Here is a 16,512-nt window from a genome sequence, read left to right as displayed (position 1 = left end):
AATATAGAAATATCTTAAATTAAATTCCTACTCTAATAAAAATGGCACTGTTAAGGCACTTCAGTGTTCTTGGTTCCTTTGTGAAATAGTTTTAAATTTATAAGTATTTAAAGTAAGAGATATTTAAATTTAATCAAAACTTATTTCTATTATTTAATAGATATGAAAAGTCACGAAATAAGCTCTATTACAAAACTATATAAAAGAACTTAATATTACCTACATATTTACCATCAAATAAAGGACAAATCTATAATCCGATTGGTAATGTAAGACAAAAATAAATAATAAAAAATGTTTAAAAACACGTTTTTTTTTAATACACTATCGCGTCACCCGACTTTTTATCCCTCATTCATTGTATTATTTATTCGTTAATTTGGAATATTCAATTTTTCAATTAAAATAACGAAACCTCATTCATAATACCATAGACTATTTGAAAATTTCGATTAAAACTCGTATAAATTGAACATAAAATAAATACTTTTCTATCAATGTTCATCGTCTTTAATCTATATCACATACTTTTGGCATAGTGTGTTTTTTTAGTTTATCTGTGTGCGTAATATGCTGAATAGGCGCTATTGTGGCCTGCATGCGGTTGATATCTGAAAAAAAAGAGAATAATATTAATAAATATCATGAATTAATGTAATTAATTGAATGATTTGCAATTTGCATGTACTTTGTTCTTCATGATAATTTCTATAATATTTGTAATATAAACTGTTAGCACACGACACGAGAAAACAGTTTGAAATTACGAAGTATTGTTATTTTTATGTAGTTGTAAAAGCACCGCCTCCATGCTTCTGGTACAGTAGCTAATGCATGAACGTTAAACTAATAGGCATTTGGTTCGATTCCTGGTGAGGAGTTGAGGACTAGTAAAAAAATTTCTCGGTCTCTGGTCCGATTTGAAAAATTCTTTCGGTTTTAGATAGCCCATTTATCGAGGAAGGCTATAGGCTATAATATATCATTATGCTAAGACCAACAGGAGCAGAGCAATGCGGGTGAAACTATTTGTGTAAATTGTATATGGAATGTGAATGTAAAATCTTATACAGGGTGTCCCAAAAAGTAGTGATATACTGAAGCTGGGAGGTAGAGGACTTAGAGTGCTATCCGAATCACCCCCATGTGTGTTATGCGATTTTTCGTATTTTCGGAGTTATTACATTTTTTTCAATTTTTCATCTATCGCCGAGTACGATGAGATTTTTATTTATGGTGACGTGAATTATTGCGCTAGATGCTTGATTTTTTTTTGTGTGCTAAGCTGAAAGATAGGCCAATTCAGTATGGTAACATTTACTATCGTTAAATCTTCGAATAGAATAAAAAAAAGAATTAAATGCCAAGAAAGATAAAATTACCCAGTATGTTCATAACTTCAAGGGCCCATAAAAAAATAAAATCACATAAAAAAGGTTTTCCATTTGGCTTTTAAAAACTTGCTCTATCGATCAGGTAGCTACCCTAAAAATTTCATTTTATTATTCTGAAGGCTTCAATCGAAAAATTGAAATCTAAATGTGGTAAGTGGAAAATTTTTATTAACATGATGATCATTAAAACCAATAAATAGGTGTTAAATTACCAGAATTTTTTTAAAATAGCCCCGCTGTTGCTCAATGCAAGTGCGACATCACCGTAAAAAGTTGTTTTTTTAATGTCTGAATGCTCTTTTATCATTTTAAATGGTTTCTTCTGCAACTATGAATTTCCGGGTTATTTCGTCCAAATTGTGGCAGTCTCTCGTCTTTGTAGTATTCCCACGGAAAAAATTCAGTAGGGTTTATGTCCGGAGATCGTGGAGGCCAGGCTAAAGGGCAAAAATACTCTGAAAGATGGATTGGTCGTTGCAGCCTGCGCATGCGCCGGTGATGCCTGCTTTAAAGCCTGGCCTCCACGGTCCCTCGACCTAAACCCCATTGATTTGTTTTAATGGGGATACTAAAAAGACCTTGGCCACTTGAGAGAATGCCACAATTTGGACGAAATAACCCGAAATTCATAGTTGCAGATGAAACCATTAAAAATGATAAAAGAGCATTCAGACATTAAAAAGACAACTTTTTACGGTGATGTCGCACTTGCATTGAGCAACAGCGGGGCTATTTTAAAAAAATTCTGGTAATTTAACACCTATTTATTGGTTTTAATGATCATCATGTTAATAAAAATTTTCCACTTACCACATTTAGATTTCAATTTTTCGATTGAAGCCTTCAGAATAATAAAATGAAATTTTTAGGGTAGCTACCTGATCGATAGAGCAAGTTTTTAAAAGCCAAATGGAAAACCTTTTTTATGTGATTTTATTTTTTTATGGGCCCTTGAAGTTATGAACATACTGGGTAATTTTATCTTTCTTGGCATTTAATTCTTTTTTTTTTATTCCATTCGAAGATCTAACGATAGTAAATGTTACCATACTGAATTAGCCTATCTTTCAGCTTAGCACACAAAAAAAATCAAGCATCTAGCGCAATAATTCACGTCACCATAAATAAAAATCTCATCGTACTCGGCGATAGATGAAAAATTGAAAAAAATGTAATAACTCCGAAAATACGAAAAATCGCATAACACACATGGGGGTGATTCGGATAGCCCTCTTGGTCCTCTACCTTCCAGCTTTCGTTCATCACTACTTTTTGGGACACCCTGTATACTTAGGTATAAAATTCTCGTGTCACAATGTTAGTCTGCATACTCCTCCGAAACGGGTGGACCGATTCTCATGAAATTTTCTGTGCATATCGGGTAAGTCTGAGAATCGGCCAACATCTATTTTTCATATGTACCACGGGCGAAGCCGGGGCGGACCGCTAGTAAATAAATAAAAGTTTCACTTACCGTACTGGATGTGCATGTGCTGGATACAATGGGCCGCTAGAGCTCGGGTCGGCAGCGTAGGGCTGCGTCAGCGGGTAGGCCTCCGCGGGCTGCGGCTCGCGGCGCCGCGGGACGCTGCGTTGGGGAGTCTGTTCTGGCGGACTGCGAGGGAAATGGAAATCTCTATAGATACTGCTTTCCGAACCAGTGGTAAATGTTAAAAAATGTTATGACGATTCAAAAGTGCTTTTTAAGAAGTCTAATTGAATAAATAAATGTTTGATTTTGAGTTTAACTTTCTAATCAAACAGAAGAAACCTAATTGAATAGATACCTAAAATATGTTTGAGTTTGAGTTTGAATTTATGATCAGTTTGGATTAAAGAAATATGTAGATTGTAGGTAGAGATTTAAACGACATTTAAAATACTTAAAAGTTTTTGACTACTTATAACTTTTTTTTAATTTATTACTTATAGGGACAGGGATTTAAAATATTATGTTCGCCTCTGATGACCCTTTTTTATAGACCACCAGAATTTTATTCTGAGTAAAAGAAGCCAAACATTCATATTATGTAAGTGAAAACCACGTTAAAACAACAACAAATTTCCTTATAATTTTATAAATCCATGTAAGTATTGAAATTAATAAAATTGTTATTTTTACATTGCAAACAGACTCTCCAATTTTGACTTCTCATATTTTGAATACGAATTGAATACTATCATATTCTAAATACTAACATAACTGATGTTAACATATTCTTAAATGTATCTTAAAAAGATTTTATACAAGCTTTGCTCTACCAGAAAGCAAATTACGCTAAGATATATTCATATACATATATCAGCTTCTATAATAATAATTTCATATCATTAAGATAATTAGAACTGAAACGTAATCCCGCCTCCGTAGGCGGAGTCGTGTTACATCGCTAATATATATTTTGACAAGCAACGACAAATGGCAAACATAACTTATTCTAGTGTTATTAATCGATCGTACCAGGAAGATTCGAAAAACTTTATGGTGTCCATGTGTTTTGGTTTTGAAGTACTATAGAGCTTTTTGTTTTTGACTTAGTGGGTGGTCGAATATTAAACATTAAAATATATGACATTATTTAATTCATACAAAGCGTTTAAGCTACAAATAATAGTTAGTTTAAAAAAATATATTTGGTAATTTCTAATAAAAGAAAACAATAATATATTTCGTTGGTTCAGATTAATTTATTGAGTATATCTTTTTATCTAATCAAAATTTATACCTATGATAAATAAAAACCATATAATCACTTAGCAAACAAAACCGTCACGAAAATCAAATTAGATAGAATATTTTAGATTTTTTTGGATTATCACAAAAATATGTTCTACAGTTTGAAAAAATCGGAAACATGGTCACTCTACCACGAGCCATTTTTGTCCCAACCGTAACTTGCACACATGGCGTATAATTTTTTGCTGAACATAATTAATGACTAATTTGTTTATTATCAGAACTCCGAGTTTCATAATGAATCACTTTCTATCGCAAAGTAAACAGATATGTTATTATTTTCCAAGCTATCCAAACAATTCAAAATATGTGATTAATGTTGAATGTAGGTAATATCGCCATTTTAAGTTTAAAATAAATATTTATGTTTGAAATACTAATATCTATCTATGAGACTATCACCACACGTACCACACGAATTAAACGTTAAAGTTACAAGTTATTCTACAATTTTACTGCTTTGATTAAAAGAGTTGTATTTCATCTATTACGAGAATTAAAGCGAGAAATGATATTTAAATTTTTATATCATGAACTTAACAAATATAAAGAAAAGGTACGAAATATTCTTCTATTCCTCATATTATTATATTGTTTGAAGTTAAAGCTAACATGATTTTAATAGTTTATGCTATTAGGAACTAAACACACGTTTAGACTTTAGGCATCATAAAAAGCTATTCTGTGCTCGTAAAGCGTTTTAAACGATGAAAATAGCCTAAAAAACGCAATCTTTACATACTTTCCAAGCCAAACCCTATAAAATGCGTCATGTATGTACCACAGGCTCCATCCACACAACGCAATTGGATGAAAACCAGAAATGTTTACCTTTGCCGTGAGTAAATAATCACCTCTGTTTAAAATCAAATGTATGTACTTTGATTTTAGGTACATTTTTATATACAGCAGATCGTAAGATGCGAGATGACTTCTCTCCTGTTTTTGTATTGACCCATATAAACTTATACCTACAAAGGACTAACAAAGAAGCACTTTTAATACTTTTAAAAGATGTAAACGTAAATATTATTTTTACACAAAGGTAAGGCGGCCACAGGACCGCGGCGATCCTCAGAGCGACACGTATTGTTAAAACTATTAAAAAAAATATTTTGTTCTCGATATTTTGTATTATAATTATTATGGACAATTTATAGAATTGATTCGTATATTAAGCTGCAATAATATAATTTCTTTCATTAATTAAACGACCTAATTAAAACACACAAAAAACAAACAACTATTATAATACAAATCCGAAACAACAAAAACCGAATTTTAATTATCCGTATTCCATAGCGCGCACATGTTTTTATTTTGGCGGGAACGGATGACATCCCGTCCGCCATAACTGTCACCTAACTCTTTACTCTATGGCTCGCTCGTAAAACTAAATCGTCACCGGCTGCTGAAAAGCGCTTGAAACCCCACAAAATTGCTTTGTGCTCAATTTAATCATTACCGTGTGTGATTCATAGATATGTTGTGACATGGTTGTGGTTAATTTGACTTCCCTTATTTATTTCCTGCCTTTAAATTTTAATTCGACCATAAAGCTACGTTATGTTTGTATAAGTGCGCGAGTATTTTCAAAGCTATTGCTTAGTAATGAATGTAGATAGTCAAGTTTAAATGAATCGTTTCCCAGATTGTTCCTCAGATTTAACAAGTTAACAATTACTATCATTTTAACTTGTACCCTGCAGAAAAATTCTAATCGTGTTTGAAGTTTGCTAATTAAGAAGGAAGAAAGAATTATTATTTTCATTTAAAATAGTTAAAAGTTAATCTAATATGTATATTATAATCTGTGCTATTAACAGACGTCAAACAAAAAATGTGAATACATACCAATCGTCCGGGTCGCAATCTCGGAAGCCTTTTGCAAATGGATTACTGGCTATCTTTAATTGTGTTATCTGAAATAAATATATATATTTTAAATGCTTTTATAAGTATTCAACCATGTAATGACTCACAAACCACTATCTAAGTAGTCCCATTAAATGCAAAGCAACTATTTATAGACAACTATTTTTTTTTTTTTATAGTAATGATGATTAATAACGAATGAAAACAGGCAAATTACTAGGCGATAATATCACGGGCGATTAATATCATCACCAAAGTATCTCCCATATAAAAAAATGTAAATATAAATGAATGTTGAGTAGTGCTGCTGCCCCAAGGTTGCCCAAATAATAATGCCTTTCCTTTAATCACTTTATTACTCTTCACAATATATGTGTTGTTAAAACTAGCCGTTAAGCACTACTAAATAATAATTCTAATAAAATGTAGAAAGCGTCGGGGAAACAATGTGGACGCACACATATACAAAAGCTCGGTCAGCGAATTGCATATGTGTGTCCCTACAATGAATAAATGAAAGTGACCTTAACTTAACATAACAAGCAATAACTATAATTATATACCTATCAATGGTTAATTAAAAGTTAGGTATGGCAACAAAACCTAGTTCAAAGTAAACTTACCCTATGATTCTGATAAGCCGTGACCGCAGTAAACCCAGTTTCCGGGAAAATAAAAGTACGATACGGCACCGTTCCCGGGGCAGAGCTCTGCCCGTCCCCGGGCAAGTACACCACGTGTAAACGGGGTTGGTAGCGATGCATCGAGTTTAGGATTATCTGTGGAATTGTTTAGGTTTAAAATTTTTGAATTTGGAAAATAATCGAAAAATTAAGTCATGGCACAGATGTAATAAGCGTCATTTGTTATTCACAATTTTCTACGAAAAATCACTTACTATTACAACATTGTATGAAAACTAAGCGCTTAATTATAACTGAATAGAACTGATAAGTGATAACATTCAAGTGAATTACGGCCCTAAATCATCATAATAAAGGTATCTCACCCAAAATCCGCTTCCATTCAGCATAGAAAAAGTAAATTAAACAATTAACATAAGAATGTAGATATAATATGAAATAATTATATTTTTATGTAATTTAATTCAAACCAGTCGCCTTAACCTTAACATCATTCTTCAGAGCATATCCTATACTGGACACCTGCACACATTATTGCATCCTTGATGAAACATCAAACAACACTATAAATAAAAACCGGCCAAGTGCGAGTCGGGCTCGCGCACAAAGGGTTCCGTAGCAGCAAATATAATAAATTACAGTTAAATCAACCTATCTCAAAAACTATAAGAGATACTTTGATCAAACCAAAAATCGTTGAAAGAGTTAATTAGCATGCATCACCTCTATTTTTTTTAGAATTTTATACCCCGTAGTTATAAAAATAGAGGGGGGGGGACATACTTTTTACGACTTTGAGAGCTGATATCTCAAAAACCGTTCACTTTAAGAAAAATGTTTTTTAGAAAACTTTATATCATTTTAAAAGACCTTTCCATTGATACCCCACACGGGTATGTACATCGAAAAAAAAAATTTCATCCCTCAGTTACATGTATGGGGGGCCCCACCCCCAATTCTTTTTTTTACTATTTAGTGTCATATTTTTGTAGCGGTTCATACAACACATATTCCCATCAAATTTCATCACTGTAGTACTTATAGTTTCCGAGTAAATCGGCTGTGACAGACGGACAGACGGACAGACGGACAGACGGACATGACGAAACTATAAGGGTTCCGTTTTTGCCATTTTGGCTACGGAACCCTAAAAAAAGACGTGTGGCACTCGGGGACTGCCGCGGTAAAGCTATTGCATGCTATGCCTTCAAGCCACACCTCCGCGCCCGTCCCCGTGGGGAGCGTGAGGTTTTCCTTACGCAATTTCTGGATTCGGTCCCCGCGTTCAAGGCCCGCGATAGAAGCTATGCTTAATAATATGCTGAGGGTAGCAGCCAAAACGTAATCCACTGCAGCTCCTCCTTGCAAAAAATCTGCTTAAAATACTTTAAAAATCTGTAGGAAAAAAAATGAAAACTATAAAAAATATACATACATGTCCATTATCATCCAGCTGGTTGTTGGTCAGCTTCAACTTATCGAAGGACACGAGTTGTCGCATCCAGTGCGCGCCGGGCGCGGGCGAGTCGGGGTGCACGTGGATGCGCGGCGGGGATACTGGGTCCGCTTTGCCCGCTACTACCCAGCTTGAACTGTGCGGAGGTGCGTGAAATTTTAAGCTAATCTTTGCCTTTGTTCAATGTAAAAATGAATTCAACAATATACATAACTTAACTACAATGATTAGCCTTCTGTACTGTATCTCCTTTCAGAATAAGTTTTGTTTGTATTGTTTAAATAAATAAATAGCTCTATGCACATTCCTACTCTAAATATTTAGGAACCTACATTGACTTACCAGTATTAATTTTGCGTCATATAGACAAAGGTAAATATTGGTTCGAAAAATTCAAATTTCAAAACTAAATAATAAACATGCTTCGTTGAATATTTGAAAAAAACCAGTCTTTAGTTTCAAGCGAAAATTTAAAATATGTAAATACTGTCTCATGACTTCTAATTTATAATTCTCGTGAATAAGTACCTAATTCATAAAGAAAGAAAAAAAAGACCTAAAAAGCCACCTACCTGTGAAACGCATATCGATACCGCTTATCATCCAACGGCACGAAGTCCACAAGCAACAGATACTCCGCATTAGGCAGCAGACCGGACAACCTCGCCTGCAACGCCGGGAACATTCTCCTCCCGGCCTTGGTGACTATCATCTCTGTTCCGAGCTCGTGGAAGCTTCTCCATAGCGCGGCAAGTTCTAAAGATGCAGTACATCGCGCGACCGCTGGGTGCAGTGTTACGTTCTGGTTTGATACCTGCGCAATTTATTTATTTTCTATTTTATCCATAATATACAATTATTTATGTAAGGACCGATTTTTCAATGCTTGGATAAAACTTATTCGTCAAATAATGTATAAAACTACCATTATAAAAACGTATTCTAATTGCCCGTATTTGACAGTTTACGTGACATTTTAATATTATCGTGTAATACTTTATTGGACGGATAAGTGTGGTTTTATCCAAGCATTGAAAAATCGGCCCTTAGTGAAATGAATTAAATTAAATTGCAATGGATAAAGACTTTATCGGTAAGGTCTTTATTAATTATCTTTTAATGGAGCTCTGGATAAGAGCTTTGGGATTTATTTCGATTTTAAGGTTCAAGATAAAAGACAATCCACACAACGTACCTACGTCTTCAAATACATATTTTCGAATTGTTCTTAATGAATAGAACGACGAAGTATCCAAATTTTATTTAACTTAACAACGTATTTATTTGATTATTTTTATTCAGTCACAGCTTCATAGTCATATTATCTTTGTATGTTACGTTAACTCTTTCAAACATCGAAATAATTTTGTAAAACTTAACAACAGAATAAATCTATACTACTTTGTTTGAACGCGCTTATCTCAAGAACTACTAGTCCGATTTGAACAATTCTTTCGGTGTTAGATAGCCCATTTATCGAGGAAGGCTATAGGCTATATTATATTATCACGCTAAGACCAACAGGAGCGGAGCAACGCGGGTGAAACCGCGGGGCGCTGCTAGTATATTATAAAGTTACCGGCATTCGTGGTGGCGGCTGCGGCGGTGGTGGTGCGACCTGCGCGCCATGGTCCCTGCAGGTGCTCTCGCTGAGCGCCTGCAGCGGGGAGTACGTGCTTCGGGAACATACTGCACTCTGTATGGATAAATAGCAAAATTATCACATTTTGAGAAAACCCACGACATATAAAAAAAGACGGGTTGCACTCCGGGAGTGCCGGCAGAAGTGAAAACTTGATTATTAACGTTGAGCATGTTTGATATTTTGGAATGGCATCCGTCTTTACGCTTTTTCGATCAGGTCACGTGTCCTGACGCGAGTTTAAGATTTTATACCCATTACAGAAAAAGTGCTCAACACCGCTAAAGAAGTTTTCACTTCAATAAAAAGATTAAAAAGTAGGTAATTGAAAATGATGTGATAATTTTAAAAGACAACATTAATTTGTATTAAGTTTTACTTAATAAACATTCAACTTTATGTTATCAATAACTCAACTAATAATGAAAAAAACAGTACTATGTTTAATGATATTATAAAACAAATAATTTGGTAAGTATATTTTTAAACGTGCTCAAGGCTTTTTGTTGCCAAACATAATTCCATCCTTGAGATCTCTATTCCACCATCATAATAACAAAGATCCAAAATGTTCGAGAAAAAGATCACTCAAAACGAAAAATTTATTTATACAGAAGATTGAACTGCTACTACGTACTACAAATAAGACTACTTTGACCAATAACCATATCATTAATAACTAATTTAAAACAAACATACATCAGTATAAATCACAGGTGCGTTAACATCTCTGGGCGTGTTATGTAGCGAGGGTAGCACAGGGAGCTGGTCTTGGTCCCGGCTGACGCGTTCCGCTAGCGACTGTAGGTACGCGCCTCGAGGGAACTGAGTTGATACCACACCTGGGGAAATATTAAAGAATTTACAACTTAAAATACTGTAGAAATAGTTTTGTGTTCGGTGGTCAACCAGATATGCTTTATATGTATAAACAGTGAAATGGACTAGTCAATACAGTTAAATGTTTTTAATTTAAGTAATTTATTAAAGTGAAACTTTTATTACATCGTCTCAAACTTTTTGGTCTGTGTAGCGCAAGTCGCGTGTATCGCGGCTGCCGAGTAGGTATACCTACTCGGCAGCCAACCGTCACGCGACATGCGCTACACAAAGCAGTGTTCGGAACCGTTCGAACAGTTTCACTTTTACCGTGGTTTCATAAAACCACACAACATTTTTTGCTCTATGCATTCCATTGTTGATGAAGGTGTAGTAAGTGAACGACTAATTGAACTTCTTCTGCATCTATCTATTGTAAAATAGCTAGCCGTAGATTATCAAAACAAAATACAATAATTCCTACCAATTTGAAAGCATAAAAATAATTTTTAAAAAGTAAAAACTAAAGCCCGACTACTAGAACAGTCTTAAAAGTACCTACTAAACAATAAAACAGTCTCCGCTGAAACTATTTTCGCAAGCCGTGGTCCGTTTAAAAGCCGTGGTCGTAAGCCACCTTACGCAACCATATCTTTGATATTATAATATGGATCCTGGATCATTATGATATGAACCCGCCTACTAGCACAAAAATAATGTAGGTTTATACAGAAATATATCCAAGTTCGGTTGATTCCAACAAAATGTAACCTATCTGAAGTAACAATACCTTTTAGGTATTATATCTTAAGATTCATTATTACATTTTAGTTAAATATCTTGAACTCATAATCATTTTTGCATTTCAATTAAATGCTATTGTAATTACATGGCGTCGCTTTTACGCAATTCTACAGTTTCAGTTCAATCCAATAACACCTAATTAAACAGGATTGCAAATATGTATAAGATTGCGTCGCCTCTTTTCACAAAAATCTGAATACTAATTAGGTATTTAAATTTTAAGCCGTAGACTATAATATTTGAAAATCTAACAGTCATCACTGAAAATCGCATGGCAGAAAGTTATTCTGCGACACATATAATAATCAGCTTTACCCCGCGGTTTTTTAAGTTTTGATGTTATTCAACATAAAAATAATGTTTCTATTCGAGGCAGTAGTTCCTGAGATTAGCGCTGTTACCAAACAAACTCTACAGCTTTACATAAGAAGTGATAGATTCGCTGATGAAAAGGTCATAATAATATGATAGCCGCTGCAAAGTTTTTCATATAATTTTAAGCCCTAATTTTGTGTTCTCTTACCTTTCTGCGCTTTTTTTACTGTAGTTCATATACCTTAGTATTTCATCACATTATAATAGATTATCTTACACTGTTTATTTATACTTTATCACAAACACAAATGAATCTTCCAGTTTCACAAAAACCCAACAGGATACGAGTTCCCGTCGCTAAGCGACACTGCATCACTGAAACTTGGCACCAACGCAGCGCTAATCAAATTACATAAAAATGGCCACAAATCCAAGAAAAATATAACAAACAACCCCATAAAAATCGTAAACGTCCACTCTCAGGCGGACATCTCACTCAACTAATTGGTGTAATGGCGGGAAATTCAAAACGCATTCAGAATGGCTGCAATTATTTCATCGCCGGTTGTCAAGAGGAGGATTATAAATAAGACGGGCGATGAAAACTATACTTACGTAGAAACGACAATGATCTTCGGTTTATTTTGAGAATATTTTTATTATTCCTTTACGATTATTGAAGATAGTCTGTTGTCTATTGAGAGAAGTTTCACATTTTCATAAAGTATCAATATTATAAATTATTGAAAACCATGAGTAGATAACTAGGTACATTTAGGTCTAAGCATTTAGGTAGGTATATTACCTGCGTGACTAGAAAATAATTACATGACGATTATGAATTAAATGTCATACCACAATACTACATACAACAAATTGAAACAACAGTTTAAAAAGAACCTCATGTTTCATTCATTATATTCAAAAGTAATTAAATACAGATTTTTGCAATTACCTATAAACTTTTTCAAAAGGTAGTTACCTATAGCTATGTCAAAAAAATGTATTTCAAATTACCTATACTTTTTTTTTAATGTGGGGAAATCTTCCAAAGATACCCACAGCCCCCAAAATTACCTATACCTAGTTAATTGGTATTTCAAAGTATGCCTGTTTTAAATGTAATTTAATTCAGAGTATAGTTTATTATAAATGTTATAATTTCAGTATTTGTTCAACACAATGTTTATTCAAACAATATAATATGCACTACACCTATGCGGACATATATATGCCATTATTAACTAACATGTTTATAAGAAAACAATACAATCTTGTTTTTTTTAAATACTGACGAAAATAATATATAAAAACAAAATTTATTTCCATACATTCTGTCAAATATGCGCTCATACGTGACAAAAAAAAAAATTCAAAATTATGTGTAAGTATGAAATATAATGTACTTACAATAAAAAATATACTTTATTACATATAGATATATGGTTGCATTTGTCAGTTGAAAGTAATAATTTTTTGCACCCGTTGAATGAGTATAATAATTGTCTCTTATTATTATTTGTACGCGGGTATTAATGTCTCGCATTTGCTCTTAAATCATATCACAAAAGAAAATACGTGCATCTCTGCATATTGTATCGAAATTAATTACGTTGCTGTTTTCTTTAATGCTCTTATAAAAATGTTGTTTGTTATAGCCTAACAATGCTTTGTTTAAAAATACACTTAATATTGAGATCTTTGTTTTTGGGTACCTACGTCAGTTAAATTTTATAATTCAAAAATAAAAATAAAAAATAATAAGAATTCATAAAATTGCATTTTGAGACACGATGAGAAGACACTATTTAAATTAGTTAATACAATCCTATAACTATTAAACCTCACGTATCATTCACCTCATTTATTTTATAATAAGGCCAACAAATTGATTACACATGCAAAATATCGCTATAAAAATAAACATGAAATTAATGCAATGCTAATTAAAATCCAATTTGACTTTTTATATTTTAATAAACACATCTTGTACTGTATATTATGTGATCTACTTTCTCTAAAAAAAAGATGTGTGGCACTCGGGGACATGCCACGACACCTCCGTGCCCGTCGGAGTGGGGAGCGTGAGGTTTTTTCGTTACGGAATTTCTGGATTCGGTCCCCGCGCTCAAGGGCCGCGATAGAAGCTATGCAATAGCTTAAAAAATAATATATGTATTCCTAAAAGGATGCTTATAAGAAGGACCGACCGTCTTTGTATTTTCTATACGTTTTGTTTCGTTAGAAAAGTTCATTCTCTCTATAAATCTAATCTCTAGTGTAAACATAGAACAAAGTGTCACGTCCGTTCCACTCCAATTACCTTTATGACCCAGCACTTGCCAAATGTATTGATAATTTAATTATAGCACAATACGTGAATAATAGAACAGTCATTAATTAAGAATGCTTATTCAACATAGTGCGTGGTGTAGTATTTTAAATAGAATCGTTACATTTATACCTATGTATTTTTATTTATTTCATAATATTATAATGTCATTCGTTCACATTTATTAATTTCGACTTTTATAAAAAGGTGCAGAGAAAAGTACAACAAACAAAAATACTAGACAGAGAAAAAAACATTTTATAAATTTGTAGTTAGCAATTAGCAATTACAGAATGATATCTTAAGGTGATGAATTAATTTTTCTAACATTTACGGCCCTTTTCAAACCTTCGTAATTTTTATATTATTAAAGTTGTCGTGATGAAAATTCTTGACAAGAAAGTTCAAAAGTAACACAATACGTCTACCGTTTTAGAAACATGATTCCATGATATTTTCTCGATAGAAAAAAAATACAAAGTTATCATTGTTATTTTTTTTTAATCTCTGGCATCTTCAAAATAACAAACGTAAAGTTACGACTTTTTGGATATTAACTATAAAATATACAACCTATACGTCTACCGTGTTAGAATTTTGAAATATGCGATGGTTTTGAAATAAACAAGAAATACTTGAAATTAGCGCGCGACCAGCCAATATAGCGAGAGCCGCCCTGTACCTTCCTACCCCGATCGCTGCACGAGTCATTCCCGCTACGGCCGTCACACGGGGAACTTGTGTCGCTCGCGCAATCGTAAAAAAGGGTGACAACACGATAAGACAAAATGAGACAAATGGGGACAATAAAGAAAATAAGAAGAAGAAACATAAAGGTTGGAGGAAAAAGAATGCTTACAATTGGAACAAATTAATGAAGTAAGTTGGTTTTATTTTAAAATTGATGATAATTGTATTATAGACGATGTTTGATATGTACCCCTGTTTTAAGTACATAACGAATGTGTAAGATTTTTTCATTTATAGCATAAATAATCTGTTCAGAAATCCGGAATCCAGAAGGAAAATAAACCCACTGATTGTTCACAATGTGAATCCACTCCTTCGTAAGTACCTTTATTCAGTCAAAAATGTATGTTATCAAAGCTCTACTGGTTTTATCGCATGATTCCATTTTTAGCAAAAAGCAACAAAGTGCAAAGAAATAAAAAATCATGGTGAACTTAGTGGAAGTATGGCGGACATAATATGGAACAGGAGCTCATTGGAGTAGTATTATATTTAAAAAAAATACGAAATAATTTCAAGAATTACATTTCTTAGAAGGTGGTAGATAAGTATGTTGTATAAAGAATTTGATGTTGATATTTATTTCATTTATACTTACTACACCTGTGCGGGAAATTGCTTAGTAATAAAACAGGTTTATATTCATATTTACATAGTAATGTGAGTTTTCATTTCGAAAAATTTTGTGTAAGTATATTAAATTGAGTTCCTGGGTGATCTGGAAACACAATTGGGCCCGGAAGATGGCGCTGCAGTCACTCCTCCTAATGACATGAACCGATTTGGATGAATATTTGTGTGCACATTTCATTTTTGTGGGATGATTGGTTGATTCGCTTTCACATTAGCTAATATTATGTATTTTTGTTGTTAGAAAGTAAACTTAATTTAATGTTTATAATACATTATTATTGGTATAAATAAGCCAGTGTTCGTCTCACATTGCTGTACCTGCCTACCTACCCTACCAGGGCCTAACTTTGTTCTGGCTATTTTATTTTGATTATTTGTAATGAATAATTACAATTATAATAGAGTGCAAAAAATAAATACATGCGTCAATATATTTTGTGTTTTTTTTTAAACAATTTTTTTATTTAAAAAATATCATGCCGACCGCGGCTTTGCCCGCGTGAAATTAGATTATATCGTGAATCCTGTCTTATCCCACAGAAGTGTTCAGTTCGGATAAAAAGTATCCTGTGTAAATCCAGGCAATTAGCTATATTTTATCAAAATTGGTAATGTAGTCTTGACGTGATTAAGTAACAACTAACAAAAAATATACAAATTAACATCCAAAGTTTCGCATCAGTTTTACTGTATTAGTGATATCTTCCACTCTTGACTTTGACTGAGAAGAATTAGGGTTTATAACTTCTTTCAGAAATATTACCTTTCATTTCTGGGCATGACGTAATATCTACGTCAGCATCAAATTCTATCTAAATCCATTCAGTAGTCCGCGTTATTGAGTACCATTTCATTTTTTCAGAGTAACAATATTTTTTGTTATTTTAAAGATTATTTATAACCTGTATTATTTTGTAATAAAGTAAACATTACGAAATAATAATAATTATTAATAATGTCTAAGTAGTTGTTAAAAAGAATATTATTTGTTTATAAGCAAGAAAATAAAACCAATAAATCAACAATTAAATATATGTATAAGAATATTATAACTGTATGACGACTCCATACATGTTTGTCCCGAGTCGGCCAGCGGCAGCACGGCGAGTTT

General features: G+C 33.1%; 1 protein-coding gene and 1 long non-coding RNA gene across 2 annotated transcripts; one reads left to right on the top strand and one right to left on the bottom strand.

Annotated features, from left to right (window-relative positions):
* Positions 1 to 160: 160 nt before the first annotated feature.
* Positions 161 to 10,923, bottom strand: LOC149899237 (T-box transcription factor TBX1-like). The gene is made up of 9 exons (XM_090114621.1): positions 10,917 to 10,923; positions 10,448 to 10,590; positions 9,686 to 9,802; positions 8,679 to 8,920; positions 8,086 to 8,242; positions 6,630 to 6,785; positions 5,986 to 6,053; positions 2,869 to 3,009; positions 161 to 611 (listed from the first exon to the last, which is right to left on the bottom strand). The coding sequence occupies exons 1-9, from the start codon at positions 10,921 to 10,923 to the stop codon at positions 554 to 556; spliced, it is 1,089 nt and encodes a 362-aa protein (XP_089970747.1). The 3' UTR covers positions 161 to 553.
* Positions 10,924 to 14,357: 3,434 nt separating this feature from the next.
* LOC149899236 (uncharacterized) lies at positions 14,358 to 15,818 on the top strand. Its single transcript, XR_016457998.1, has 3 exons — positions 14,358 to 14,897; positions 15,024 to 15,085; positions 15,160 to 15,818. It is a non-coding gene; the product is annotated as an uncharacterized LOC149899236 (long non-coding RNA).
* Positions 15,819 to 16,512: the final 694 nt, after the last annotated feature.

This window comes from Colias eurytheme, chromosome 21 (genome assembly GCF_061535395.1).
Source record: "Colias eurytheme isolate Ceu_HAF_F1 chromosome 21, ilColEury1 Martin Lab GWU primary, whole genome shotgun sequence".
NCBI classification, from domain to species: Eukaryota; Metazoa; Arthropoda; class Insecta; order Lepidoptera; family Pieridae; genus Colias; species Colias eurytheme.
Note: the sequence above shows the minus strand (reverse complement) of the source record. Positions and strands in the feature narration are given on the sequence as shown.